Here is a 15,663-nt window from a genome sequence, read left to right as displayed (position 1 = left end):
ACATGGAATAGGAAAATAGGGAAGGGAGAAGGAGAAGGAAGGAAGGGGGCGCCCCCTTTCCCTAGTCCAATTCGGACCAGTCCATGGGGAAGGGGCGCGGCCACCCTTGAGGCCTTTCTCTCCTTTCCCGTATGGCCCATTAAGTCCCAATACGAATTCCTGTAACTCTCCGGTACTCTGAAAAATACCCGAATCACTCGGAACCTTTTCGATGTCCGAATATAGCCTTCCAATATCTCGATCTATATGTCCCGACTTTCGATGTCCGAATATAGCCTTCCAATATCTCGATCTATATATCCCGACCATTTCGAGACTCCTCGTCATGTCCCCGATCTCATCCGGGACTCTGAACAAACTTCGGTCATCAAATCACATAACTCATAATACAAATCGTCACAGAACGTTAAGCGTGCGGACCCTATGGGTTCGAGAACTATGTAGACATGACCGAGACTCATCTCCGGTTAATAACCAATAGCGGAACCTGGATGCTCATATTGGTTCCTACATTTTCTACGAAGATCTTTATCGGTCAAACCGCATAACAACATATGTTGTTCCCTTTGTCATCGGTATGTTACTTGCCCGAGATTCGATCGTCAGTATGTCAATATCTAGTTCAATCTCATTACCGGCAAGTCTCTTTACTCGTTCTGTAATGCATCATCCCATAACTAACTCATTAGTCACATTGCTTGCAAGGCTTATAGTGATGTGCATTACCGAGAGGGCCCATAGATACCACTCCGACAATCAAAGTGACAAATCCTAATCTTGATCTATGCCAACTCAACAAACACCATCAGAGACACCTGTAGAGCACCTTTATAATCACCCAGTTATGTTGTGACGTTTGGTAGCACACAAAGTGTTCCTCCGGTATTCGGGACTTGCATGATCTCATAGTCATAGGAACATGTATAAGTTATGGAGAAAGCAATAGCAACAAACTAAATGATCATCGTGCTAAGCTAACGGATGGTTTAAGTCAATCACATCATTCTCTAATGATGTGATCCCGTTTAATCAAATGACAACTCATGTCTATGGTTAGGAAACATAACCATCATTGATTGAACGAGCTAGTCAAGTAGAGGCATACTAGTGACATTCTGTTTGTCTATGTATTCACACATGTACTAAGTTTTTGGTTAATACAATTCTAGCATGAATAATAAACATTTATCATGATATAAGGAAATATAAATAACAACTTTATTATTGCCTCGAGGGCATATTTCCTTCAGTCTCCCACTTGCACTAGAGTCAATAATCTAGTTCACATCGTCATGTGATTTAACATCAATAGTTCACATCTTTATGTGATTAGTTCACATCTCCATGTGACTAACACCCAAAGGGTTTACTAGAGTCAATAATCTAGTTCACATTGCTATGTGATTAACACCCAAAGAGTGATCATGTTTTGTTTGTGAGAGAAATTTAGTCAATGAGTCTGCCACATTCAGAGCCGTATGTATTTTGCAAATTTTCTATGTCTACAATGCTTTGCACGGAGCTACTCTAGCTAATTTCTCCCACTTTCAATATGTATCTAGATCGAGACTTAGAGTCATCCAGATCGGTGCCAAAGCTTGCATCGACGTAACTCTTTACGACGAACTCTTTGTCACCTCCATAACGGAGAAACATTTCCTTATTCCACTACGGATATTTTTGACCGTTTTCCAGTGATCCACTCCTGGATCACTATTGTACCCTCTTGCCAAACTTATGGTGAGGTACACAATAGGTCTGGTACACAGCATAGCATACTTTATAGAACCTATGACTGAGGCATAGGGAATGACTTTTCATTCTCTTTCTATTTTCTGCCGTGGTCGGGTTTTGAGTCTTTACTCAACTTCACACCTTGCAACATAGGCAAGAACTCCTTCTTTGACTGTTCCATTTTGAACTACTTCAAAATCTTGTCAAGGCATGTACTCATTGAAAATATATCAAGCGTCTTGATCTATCTCTATAGATCTTGATGCTCAATATGTAAGTAGCTTCACCGAGGTCTTTCTTTGAAAAACTCCTTTTAAACACTCCTTTATGCTTTCCAGAAAATTCTACATTATTTCCGATCAGCAATATGCCATTCACATATACTTATCAGAAATGATGTAGTGCTCCCACTCACTTTCTTGTAAATACAGGCTTCACCGCAAGTCTGTATAAAACCATACGCTTTGATCACTTTATCAAAGCATATATTCCAACTCCGAGATGCTTGCACCAGTGCATAGATGGATCGCTGGAGCTTGTGCTCTTTGTTAGCACCTTTAGGATCGACAAAAACTTCTGGTTGCATCATATACAACTCTTCTTTAAGAAATCCATTAAGGAATGCAGTTTTGACATCCATTTGCTAGATTTCATAAAATGCGACAACTGCTAACATGATTTGGACAGACTTTTAAGCATCGATACGAGTGAGAAAATCTCATCGTAGTCACACCTTGAACTTGTCGAAAACATTTTGCGACAATTCGAGCTTTGTAGATAGTAACACTACTATCAGCGTCCATCTTCCTCTTGAAGATCCATTTATTCTCAATGACTCACCGATCATCGGGCAAGTCAATCAAAGTCCATACTTGTTCTCATACATGGATCCCATCTCAGATTTCATGGCCTCAAGCCATTTTGCAGAATCTGGGCTCATCATCGCTTCCTCATAGTTCGTAGGTTCGTCATGGTCTAGTAACATGACTTTCAGAACAGGATTACCATACCACTCTGGTGCGGACCGTACTCTGGTTGACCTACGAGGTTCGGTAGTAACTTGATCTGAAGTTTCATGATCATCATCATTAGCTTCCTCACTAATTGGTGTAGGAATCACTGGAACTGATTTCTGTGATGAAATACTTTCCGATTCGGGAGAAGGTACAATTACCTCATCAAGTTCTACTTTCCTTCCACTCACTTCTTTGGAGAGAAACTCCTTCTCTAGAAAGGATCCATTCTTAGCAACAAAATATCTTGCCTTCGGATCTGTGATAGAAGGTGTACCCAACAGTTTCTTTTGGGTATCCTATGAAGACGCACTACTCCGATTTGGGTTCGAGCTTATCTGTTTGAAACTTTTTCACATAAGCATCGCAACCCCAAACTTTAAGAAACGACAGCTCTGGTTTCTTGCCAAACCATAGTTCATACGGTGTCATCTCAACGGATTTAGATGGTGCCCTATTTAACGTGAATGCAGCTGTCTCTAATGCATAACCCCAAAACGATAGTGGTAAATCGGTAAGAGACATCATAGAGCGCACCATATCCAATAAAGTATGATTACAACGTTCAGACACACCATTATGCTGTGGTGTTCCAGGTGGCGTGAGTTGCGAAACTATTCCACATTGTTTCAATTGAAGACCAAGCTCGTAACTCAAATATTCGCCTCCGCGATCAGATCGTAGAGACTTTATTTTCTTGTTATGATGATTTTTCACTTCACTCTGAAATTCTTTGAACTTTTCAAATGTATCAGACTTATGTTTCATTAAGTAGATATACTCATATCTGCTCAAATCATCTGTGAAGGTCAGAAAATAACGATACCCGCCGTGAGCCTCAACACTTATCGGATCCCATACATAAGTATGTATTATTTCCAATAAGTCAGTTGGTCGCTCCATTGTTCCAGAGAACGGAGTCTTAGTCATCTTGCCCATGAGGCGTGGTTCGCAAGCATCAAGTGATTCATAATCAAGTGATTCCAAAAGTCCATCAGCATGGAGTTTCTTCATGCGCTTTACACCAATATGACCTAAACGGCAGTGCCACATATAAGTTGCACTATCATTATTAACTTTGCATCTTTTGGCTTCAATATTATGAATATGTGTATCACTACGATCGAGATTCAATAAACCATTTATATTGAGTGTATGACCATAGAAGGTTTTATTCATGTAAATAGAACAACAATTATTCATTGACTTAAATGAATAATCGTATTGCAATAAACATGATCCAATCATATTTATGCTCAACGCAAACACCAAATAACATTTATTTTAGGTTCAACACTAATCCCGAAGATAAAGGGAGTGTGCGATGGTGATCTTATCAACCTTGGAATCACTTCCAAATCACATCATCACCTCACCCTTAACTAGTCTTTGTTTATTTTGCAACTCCCATTTCGAGTTACTACTCTTAGCAACTGAACCAGTATCAAATACTGAGGGGTTTCTATAGACACTAGTAAAGTACACATCAATAACATGTATATCAAATATACTTTTGTTCACTTTGCCATCCTTCTTATCCGCCAAGTATCTAGGGCAGTTCCACTTCCAGTGACCATTTCCTTTGTAGTAGAAGCACCCAGTTCCTGGCTTGGGTCTAGCTTTGGGCTTCTTCATGGGAGCAGCAACTTGCTTGCTATTCTTCTTTGAAGTTCATCTTTCTTTCCCTTTGCCCTTTTCTTCAAACTAGTGGTCTTGTTAACCATCAACACTTAATGCTATTTCTTGATTTCTACCTTCGTCGATTTCAGCATTGCGAAGAGCTTGGGAATTACTTTCGTCTTCCCTTGCATATTATAGTTCATCACTAAGTTCTAGTAACTTGGTGATAGTGACTAGAGAACTTTGTCAATTACTATCTTATCAGGAAGATTAACTCCCACTTGATTCAAGCAATTGTAGTACCCAGACAATCTGAGCACATGCTCACTGGTTGAGCTATTCTCCTCTATCCTGTAGGCAAAGTACTGTCAGAGGTCTCCTACCTCTCGACACGGGCATGAGTATGAAATACCAATTTCAACTCTTAGAACATCTTATATGCTCTATGGCATTCAAAAACATTTTGAAGTCCTGGTTCTAAGCCATAAAGTATGGTGCACTAAACTATTAAGTAGTCATCATACCGAGCTTTGTCAAACGTTCATAACGTCTGCATTTGCTCCTACAATAGTTATGTCACCTAGCGGTGCATCAAGGACATAATTCTTCTGTGCAGCAATGAGGATAATCCTCAGATCACGGATCCAATCCGCATCATTGCTACTATCATTTTTCAACATTGTTTTTCTCTAGGAACATATCAAAAATAAATGGGGAGCTACATCGCGAGCTATTGATCTACAACATAGTTATGCAAATACTACCAGGACTAAGTTCATGATAAATTAAAGTCCAATTAATCATATTTCTCAAGAACTCCCACTTAGATAGACATCTCTCTAATCATCTAAGTGATCACGTGATCCATATCAACTAAACCATGTCCGATCATCACGTGAGATGGAGTAGTTTTCATTGGTGAACATCACTATGTTGATCATATCTACTATATGATTCACGCTCGACCTTTCGGTCTCGGTGTTCCGAGGCCATATCTTCATATGCTAGGCTCGTCAAGTTTAACCCGAGTATTCTGCATGTGCAAAACTAGCTTGCACCCGTTGTATGTGAACGTAGAGCTTATCACACCCGATCATCATGTGGTGTCTCAGCACGAAGAACTGTCGCAATGGTGCATACTCAGGGAGAACACTTATACCTTGAAATTTAGTGAGAGATCATCTTATAATGCTACCGCCGAACTAAGCAAAATAAGATGAACATCATATGCAATCAAAATATGTGACCTGATATGGCAATCATCATATTATGCCTTTGATCTCCATCTCCAAAGTACTGTCATGATCTCCATTGTCACCGGCATGACACCATGATCTCCATCATCTTGATCTCTATCAACGTGTCGTCACATGCTCGTCTCGCCAACTATTGCTATCGCATAGCGACAAAGTAAAGCAATTGTATGGCGCTTGCATCTTATGCAATAAAGAGACAACCATAAGGCTTCTGCCAGTTGCCGATAACTTTAACAAAACATGATCATCTCATACAACAATTTATATCTCATCACGTCTTGACCATATCACATCACAACATGCCCTGCAAAAACAAGTTAGACGTCCTCTACTTTGTTGTTGCAAGTTTTACGTGGCTGCTACGGGCTTGAGCAAGAACCGTTCTTACCTACACATGAAAAATCACAACGCGGTATAGTGATTGCTTTTTGATCTTCAGATAGAACCCTGTTCATTGAATCTGATTCAACTAAAGTTGGAAAACTGACACCCACCAGCCACCTGTGTGCGAAGCACGTCGGTAGAACCAGTTTCGCGTAAGCGTACGCGTAATGTCGGTCTGAGCCGCTTCATCCATCAATACCGCTGAATCAAGAATCAACTAGTGACGGCAAGCAATATGTATATACTCATGCCCACAACTCCTTTGTGTTCTACTAGTGCATATAACATCTACGCATAGACCTGGCTCGGATGCCACTGTTGGGTAACGCGGTTATTTCAAAAAATTCCTACGCACACGCAAGATCATAGTGATGCATACCAACGAGAGGGGAAGAGTGTTGTCCACGTACCCTCGTAGATCGTAAGCGGAAGCGTTATGACAATGCGGTTGATGTAGTCGTACGTCTTCACGATCGACCAATCCTAGTACTGAAAGTACGGCACCTCTGCGATCTGCACACGTTCGGCTCGGTGACGTCCCACGAACTCTCGATCCAGCTGAGTGTCGAGGGAGAGCTTCATCAGCACGACTGCGTGATGACGGTGATGATGATGCTACCGTCGCAGGGCTTCGCCTAAGCACTACGATGATATGATCGAGGTGGATTATGGTGGAGGGGGGCACCACACACGGCTAAGAGATCAATGATCAACTTGTGTCTCTCTGGGGTGCCCCCTGGCCACGTATATAAAGGATGGAGGGAGGAGGAGGCCAGCCCTCATAGGGCGCGCCCAAAGTGTGGATTCCTACTAGGACTCCCTAGTCCTAGTAGGATTCCACCTCCCACATGGAATATGAAAAAAGGGAAGGGAGAAGGAGAAGGAAGGAAGGGGGCGCCCCCTTTCCCTAGCCCAATTCGGACCAGTCCATGGGGAAGGGGCGCGCGGCCACCCTTGAGGCCTTTCTCTCCTTTCCTGTATGGCCCATTAAGGCCTAATACGAATTCCTGTAAATCTCCGGTACTCGAAAAATACCCGAATCACTCGGAACCTTTCCGATGTCCGAATATAACCTTCCAATATATTGATCTTTATGTCTCGACCATTTCGAGACTTCTCGTCATGTCCCCGATCTCATCCGGGACTCCGAACAAACTTCAGTCATCAAATCACATAACTCATAATACAAATCGTCACAGAACGTTAAGCATGCGGACCCTACGGGTTCAAGAACTATGTAGACATGACCGAGACTCATCTCCGATCAATAACCAATAGCGGAACCTGGATGCTCATATTGGTTCCTACATTTTCTACGAAGATCTTTATCGGTCAAACTGCATAAGAACATACGTTGTTCCCTTTGTCATCGGTATGTTACTTGCCCGAGATTCGATCGTCGGTATCTCAACACCTAGTTCAAGCTCATTACCGGTAAGTCTCTTTACTCGTTTCGTAATGCATCATCCCGTAACTAACTCATTAGTCACATTGCTTGCAAGGATTATAGTGATGTGCATTACCGAGTGGGCCCAGAGATACCTCTCCGACAATCGGAGTGACAAATCTTAATCTCGATCTATGCCAACTCAACAAACACCATCGGAGACACCTGTGGAGCACCTTTATAATCACCCGGTTACGTTGTGATGTTTGGTAGCACACAAAGTGTTCCTTCGGTATTCGGGAGTTGCATGATCTCATAGTCATAGGAACATGTATAAGTTATGGAGAAAGCAATAGCAACAAACTAAACGATCATCGTGCTAAGCTGACAGATGGGTCAAGTCAATCACATCATTCTCTAATGATGTGATCCCATTTAATCAAATGACAACTCATGTCTATGGTTAGGAAACTTAACCATCATTGATTCAACGAGCTAGTCAAGTAGAGGCATACTAGTGACATTCAGTTTGTCTATGTATTCGCACATGTACTAAGTTTCCGGTTAATACAATTCTAGCATGAATAATAAACATTTATCATGATATAAGGAAATATAAATAACAACTTTATTATTGCCTCTAGGGCATATTTCCTTCACCAAGTAGGATTCCTCCTACTTGGGGCGCCCCCTGCGCCCCCCTCCACGGTTTATGCCTCCGGTCATATTCACGTAGTGCTTAGGCGAAACCTTGGGCGGACCACTTCACCATCACCTTCACCACGCCGTCGTGCTGATGGAACTCTCCCTCGACACTTTGTTGGATCAAGAGTTAGAGGGGCGTCATCGAGCTGAACGTGTGCAGAACTCGGAGGTGTCGTACATTCGGTGCTTCATCGGTCGGAACGAGAATAAGTTCGACTACATCAACCGCGTTGTTAAACGCTTCCGCTTTCGGTCTACAAGGGTTCATGGACACACTCTCCCTCTCTTGTTGCTATGCATCTCCTAGATAGATCTTACGTGAGCGTAGAATTGTTTTTAAATTGCATGCTATGTTTTCCAACAGACAGTCAGTGCTCATGTGAAAATGTTGCTACTATTTTGATGTCGACATTCACTTATCAGCTACGAAATAAAATTGGTATGGTACCATTCCAAATGCCCTCACTGCTGAGGCTTTTGTTTGTTAAGACGTAGTTCTGCTTTGTTGAAGATTCAGCTTGGGGACATCATTGTGGAATCTCATTGTATAGACTTGGTAAATCCCGAAGATAAGGACAACGAACCGGGGTACAATTCGTCCTCCTATGCAAATTCAAGAGCTCAGTTTGGTGTTTTCTATTTTTGACATTTTGCCTTTTGAAAAATGAGAAGCCAATATGCAGCCCATCAACTGCTAAATTTACCTCTTGTACTAATACAGATTGAGTCTGGCTGTCCTAAGCTCCACATTTTCTAGCACCCTATATTTAGCAATGATGTAAACTTGCCATGTACTGACTCTGACTGTCCCAAGCTAGTGTGACCTTTTTGTTGTACAATTTTATCTGCTTTTGTTTTTTTTCTATGAAGAACATTTCATTCAATTGGTATATCGAGATATATCGAGATGATACAACCGCATGGAAAGAATGCCCGGCCTCTGCATAGCGCGATGCACACACCCAACAAGTCTAGCAAGCCTGAAAATAAATACCTTTTTACAGCAAAATTAAATCAGTCCCGCCTAGGGTGGGGAAAATCCTATCCGGAGATTACACCGCCATCCATGTTGGGAGAAAACCTCCCTGCCTGTATGCTCCAGCCATGAAGACGCCATCATAAAAAGGTCTCTGTCATCCGGCCTTTGCAGGATAGACCATGTACGGAGCCATCGTGTACACGCATGAATAACCTGCACAGGAGATGAAACACATTTATTGTTACATCATTTCTGGTAAGCCACATTGCCCAACATAAGGCAGCTGCCCCCACGAGTAGATGTGCATAAAATTGTTTACCGATACCCCGCAGCCAATTGCCGAACATGTTACGTGCACTATGTGGGGATATAGATTTGAAGCTACTTGAACTATGGCCCAGACTGCACGAGCAAACTTACACTCAAAAAATAAGTGTTTGATAGACTCGTCATGTTGGCAAAAGACACATGTCTTCTACCTTGCCAGTTGCGTCATGCCAGGTTATCTCTAGTTAAGATGACCCCCTCTGTTTAGAAACCAGAGGAATATCTTCACTCTTAAGGGAATTTTGAGCTTCCACAATTTCTTGTTATCAACCGAAACATCAGTGTGAACCGTTGCATCATACAAGGATTTGACTGAAAAGCTACGGTTCTGGTGCAAATTCAATCGGAACTTGTCTGGTTCGCCTGACAGTTGAATGGCCTCAGACGGATGAGTAATTCATTCCATGCTACCAGGCGAGGCCGAAAAAGGTCCTTGCGAAAAGAAATACCAGGGTTTTCTTGTCTCAATTCTTGTTTGATCGTGATGAATTTGTGTCTGACGATCCTATACAAGCTAGGGTATTGCACCATAAGTGGAGTGGCCCCCTACCAGGTGTCTTCCCAGAATCGAACCTGAGAACCATCCCTAACCGAGAAAGTACCAAATTGGAAAAAAAAATTCTTGGCCTTCATCACGCCACTCCAAAAATGTGAATCACCGGGTTTCCAACGAACTTGAGAAATGGCTTTAGACCCCACGTATTTGTTATGAATGATTTCCTGCCACACTCCATTCTCAGTGAGTAGTTTGTATACCCATTTACTCAGGATATCGATGTTTTTAATCTCAAGATCCTGAATTCCAAGGCCTCCTTGACTTTTGGGTCGGCATAATATACCCCACCTAGCCAGCCGATATTTCTTGGATTCATTATCACACTGCCAAAATAATCTGGATCTAAAATAATCGAGACGCTGTAGAACCCCTTTTGGTAAGTGAAAGAATGACAACATGTATAGAACCATGTTGCTGAGGACGGGATTGATTAGAATCAACCGTCCCCCATACGACAAGAGTTTGGCCTTCCAACTGGGTAGGTGTTTCTCAAGTCTTTCTTCCACGTGCTTCCACTCAGCGATAGTTAAACGCCGATAGTGAATCGGTATACCTAGATACCTAATCGGGAACTGCCCGAGCTGACAGCCGAAAATCTCAGCATACTCAGATGTGGACTCTGCAGCATCGCCGAAGCAGAAAAGCTTGCTCTTATGGAAGTTAATTTTGAGGCCAGAGAGCTCCTCAAATGCACATAAAAGTAATTTGAGGTTTCTTGCCTTATCTAGGTCATGATCCAGAAAAGTATAGTGTCATCCGCATATTGTAGAATAGACAGGCCTTCTTCTACCAAATGAGGAAACACGCCGCTAATTTGACCGGCCACATTAGCTCGCTCAACAAGGGTAGCTAACATATCAGCTACAATGTTGAACAAAATAGGGGGCAAGCCCCTTCCTAGTCTGAAAGTAGTTGCCAACATCATCGTTGACTTTGATAGCCACACTACCTCCAGAAACAAAACTCACTACCCATCGACACCATTTTGGTGAAACCCTCTTCATGCGCAAAGTTTGTGACAGAAAGGGCCATTATACTTTGTCATATGCTTTTTCGAAGTCTATTTTGAAGATGACTCCATTCAACTTTTTACGGTGAAGCTCATGTATAGTTTCATGCAGCGCAACAACTCCATCTACTATGTTGCGTCCTTGCATAAACGTTGTTTGAGTGGGTCTGACCACGTGGTCAGCTACCCCGCTCAACCTATTAGTTGCCACCTTTGTTAATATCTTAAAGCTGACATTTAGAAGGCAAATCGGTCTGTATTGTTGAATACGACTAGAGTCCTTAGTCTTGGGTAGAAGAATAATTTCCCCAAAGTTTAAACGGGTAATATCAAGGTTTTCGCCATGCAGTTGGTTAAACAACTGAAACAAATCCGCCTTAATCATATCCCAAAAACATTGATAAAACTCTGCCAGAAAACCGTCCGGTCCCGGAGCCTTGTTGTGTTCCATTTGAAACACCGCGGTCCGAATTTCCTTTTCAGAGAACGGAGAGGTTAAAAACTCATTTTCTGCCCCCAAAACTTGAGGTATGTCATGAGTAATAGACTCATCGAGCGCAAAGGGGCTTTCAGGTGAAGGTCCAAAAAGCTCTTTGTAGTACTTAGTAATGAAATTTCTGAGCGGTGCATCCCCCTCTATACAGCCTTCGTCTTGGTCAAGAGAGAAAATACGTTTCTTTCTATGTCTGCCATTGGCCAACATTTGAAAGTACTTCGTGTTATCATCACCTTGAACAAGCGAGTCGGCCTTGCAACGTTGGGTACCATTTATCTGCTTTTGTATTATGATGGAAAGATTGTGATGTTCTCTAATGTTATTACAGTGCTAAAGAAATTGTGTCCAGAGCAATTTGGTGCAGTCACAAAACAAGAACACCAAAATAGTGACTTGCAAAGTTGTTTTTTCCCACAGTTAATAGTATACGATTTATAAATGTTGAGCTTTCCAACTAACTGAAGAGTTTCAGCACAAGAGTTGTTTACCGTTAAATGTCCATCTGCTGTAAGGCACCAACAAGTTACCTGAAATCCGACAAGCAACAGGTCCTGTCAAAATTGCTGAAGCTTCTCCCATGTGGCCACAGTTCATAGACACGTCATCAGACAGCAATACACTAGCTAGCACATGTTAGCATGTTAGTCATTCAAACCTTAAGCGTTACTTAAAATAGACTAACGAGATTAACTCATGTTTTCTTGTGCCTCGGCAGGTGAAGATGTGCATGGCTGAGGTTACAACAATCACTTTTTAAGTCTAGTGTTTAGATTGTGCGTAAACAAATTATTTAGTCCCGGCTAATTTGGCGTGGATCTGATTGACAAATCTTGTTACTCCTCTGAAGATGCTGCTGTTTTGGTCCCGATATTCACTTATCAGCTGTGGAATCAAATAGGCATGGTACCATGCCAAATGCCCTCACTGCTGAGGCTTTTGTTTGTTAGGACGCAGTTCTGCTTTGCTGAAGATTCAGATTGGGGACTTCATTGTGGAGTCTGACTGTATAGAGCTGGTAAATCCCGAAAATAAGGACGGCGAACCATGCTGCAATTCTTCCTCCTATGCAAATTCAGGAGCTTAGTATGGTGTTTTCTGTTTTCGACATTTTCCCTTTTGAAAAATGAGAAGCCAATATGCCACCCATCAACAGCTAAATTTACCTCTTGTACTCGTCCAGATTGTGTATGGCTGTCCCAAGCTCCATATTTTCTAGCACCCTATACTTAGCACTGCCGTAAACTTGCCATGTACTGACTCTGACTGTCCCAAGCTACTGTGACCTTTTTGCTGTACAATTTATCTGCTCTTGTACTGTGATTGAAAGATTGTGATGTTCCCCAATGTTATTACAGGGAATCCACGAAAGAAAGTGTGTCCAGAGCACTTTGGTATAGTCACAAAACAAGAGCACCAAAACAGTGACTTGTAAAGTTGTTGTTTTTTCCCACAGTTTATAGTACACGATTTATGAATGTTGAGCTTTCCAACTAACTGAAGAGTTTCAGCACAAGAGCTGTTTGCTGTTAAATGTCCATCTGCGGTAAGGTACCAACAACTTACCTGAAATCCGACAAGCAAAAGGTCCTGTCAAAATTGCTGAAGCTTCTCTCACGTGGCCAGTTCATAGACACATCAGCACTACACTAGCTAGCAGATGTTACTCGCGTTCCCTAAACTGTATATACTGCGTGACATTTGTGGCAGTTCAGATGTCGTCCCCGAATCCAAAACACAGCGGTGCTACATTTACACGCTCGCTGGCGGCAATGGCGTCTTCGCTGGCGCAGGCATTTCACAGGAGCGGAGGGTTGCTAGCGCTTTAACGGCGCCAAAATTAGGCTCTTAATAACTAAATTTATTGACACTTAAATGAACACACTGAATTGTAGCCTGCCTGGCTCTCTGTATGACTGACAACAAACATAACAAGAGGATCAAAGAGAACAAAATATCATGCTACGAAGACTAGTACGTACAATTATTATTAGCTTCGGTTCTCGCGGCATCTTCAGACTCCAGTGCTAAGCTCCAAGACTCGCAACATCGCGTCAACGATGGACTTCAGTTGCTCATACCGATCGATGCTTCCGACTCTGTGTGCCAACGTAGGCGCCTGCCTGCGACAAAGTTGCTTCGATTGAGTAGTCTTGTGCGTGTCTCGCTTTTGAACTTCAGAAATCTCTGCACATTTCTTCACTGAAGATGGCCGAAATAATCCTTAGTTTCCACGTAGAGAAGATGAATCGAAACCTTGCTGCTCCGCAGCCACAAGGTCCTTATCTGCTCGTGCGCCAATGGTTCCCGCCACAACCTGGTCAACAAACGCCTGTACGTGGCGGTCCGACGACCCGCCGGCCGCCACGGCCGTCCTCGCCGCCGCGCACCACGCCCTGGCCTTCTCGAGCATCGCGCCGGCGTCCGGCCCGGCCACGACGTCCTCCACGGCGTCGCGCACGGCGTCCCTCCGCAGCGGCGTGCCGATGCGCACCCCCATCTTGAACTCCTCCACGAGGTACTTGGCGTCCGTGCACTGGTCGCCCCACTGCGGGAACGCCACCACGGGAAGCCCCGCCGCGAGCGTCTCCAGCGTGGAGTTCCAGCCGCAGTGCGTGAGGAAGCACGCCGTGGACGGGTGCGCCAGCACCAGGTCCTGCGGGCTCCACGGCACCACCATGCCGCGCCCGGCGACGGAGTCCAGGTACCCCTCGGGAAGCATCGCGCTGCAGTCCGGCCGAACCACCCACAGGAAGGGGCGGCCGGTGGACGCGAGCCCGTGCGCCATCTCGGCCAGCTCCTCGGCGGACAGCACCACGACGCTGCCGAGCGACGCGTACACGACGGAGCGCGGCGCCTGCGCGTCCAGCCACCCCACGCAGTCGTCCGCCGACTTGATCATGTCGCCCCGCACGGCGCCCTCCTCCTCCAGCTCCACGAGCGGGCCCACGGGGATGAGCGGCGGCGGCGGCGGCGAGATGCCCGGGAGCGCGTCCACCACCTCGGGCTCCAGCTCGTAGAAGGAGTTGACGAACACCCACGACGCCTTGTGGATGGTGCGGAACTGCTTCAGTATCGCGTCGGTGAGGAGCTTGTAGGGGTTGGACGGCAGCAGGAACGACGGCACGTCGGCGACGGACAGCGGCGGGAGGCCCGGGAGGTTGACCCGGGCGTCGAGGTCGTCCTCGGGCGGGAACTCCACGAGCCCGTGCACGTGGTGGTAGTAGAGCGAGAACACGGCGCACGACTGCACCCACAGCACCGCCGTGGGGATGCCGGCATCGTGGGCGACGTCGATCGCCCACGGGAGGAACGGGTTCCCGACGATGCACGTCACCGGCCGGCCCGCCTCCTCCTGGCGCCTCAGCAGCTCCGCGAACACCACGGGGCCGGTCGTCTCCAGGTGCCTCATCAGGTCGTCGAGGTCATTCCCGTCGAAATCGTCGTCCAAGAACTCGAACCGGATCCTTCCGCGGCCGAGCGGCACGCCGTCGCCGCCGGCCTCCACCCCGGAGGAGGCCGTGATCTTGCCTCCAACGTAGGAGGTGGAGGAGAAGGTGACGAGGAGGCCCTTGGCCGCGAAGCGCTTGGCGAGGCGGAGCATGGGGTTGACGTGGCCCTGGCCCGGGAAGCATATGAGGAGCAGGTGGGGCGCCGGCGACGTCGTCGCCGCCGCGGTGACCGCGACCGGAGCCTCCTCGCCCATGTCTGCCCGGCTGTGATCGATCTCCCGCGGGGGAAGAAAATAAATGTCGTCTTCTCTTCTTGCCCGATCCTGAGCTGGCCGATGCAGTGTGTGCGATAGCTGGGACTGATACGATGTGGGCCGACTTGTACTACTCTGTAGCTACCGCATTTATACGGAAATTGGTTCGGCGGTGACGTGTGCGATGCGGTCCGACGTGCCGTGACACACACACTGGGTGTCCTCGTCGTCTGCGGGTGCATCAGTTTTGTGCCGTCTGGGCGAAGCAGGAGGGGCCAAGTTGACCTCTGGCTCTCCCAACGTATGTATGGTGGTAATTATTTTCCTTTTACGAGATGCTGTACAGCAAGAATTTGACCTGGATAAAATAACACTCCTTTTTTTTGCGAGGGAGATAAAATAACACTCCGGGGAGACAGCTCGGTGCGTGTGACGGCATAAAATACGTATGGCTGATCGGGTGGGGTGATGCAATCTATGGCTGTAACCTAAAA

General features: G+C 45.2%; 1 protein-coding gene across 1 annotated transcript; it reads right to left on the bottom strand.

The window, feature by feature from the left end:
• Nucleotides 1-13,303: 13,303 nt before the first annotated feature.
• Nucleotides 13,304-15,371, bottom strand: LOC125517521 (gallate 1-beta-glucosyltransferase 84A23-like). Its single transcript, XM_048682723.1, has one exon. It carries the CDS (start codon nucleotides 15,167-15,169, stop codon nucleotides 13,688-13,690), a length of 1,482 nt encoding a protein of 493 aa, XP_048538680.1. The 5' UTR covers nucleotides 15,170-15,371; the 3' UTR covers nucleotides 13,304-13,687.
• Between the last annotated feature and the right edge of the window lie 292 nt (nucleotides 15,372-15,663).

The sequence above is a fragment of the Triticum urartu genome, chromosome 6 (assembly GCF_003073215.2).
Source record: "Triticum urartu cultivar G1812 chromosome 6, Tu2.1, whole genome shotgun sequence".
Classification (NCBI taxonomy): domain Eukaryota; kingdom Viridiplantae; phylum Streptophyta; class Magnoliopsida; order Poales; family Poaceae; genus Triticum; species Triticum urartu.
The sequence above is the reverse complement of the archived record's forward strand: the minus strand, read 5'-3'. Positions and strand labels throughout refer to the sequence as shown.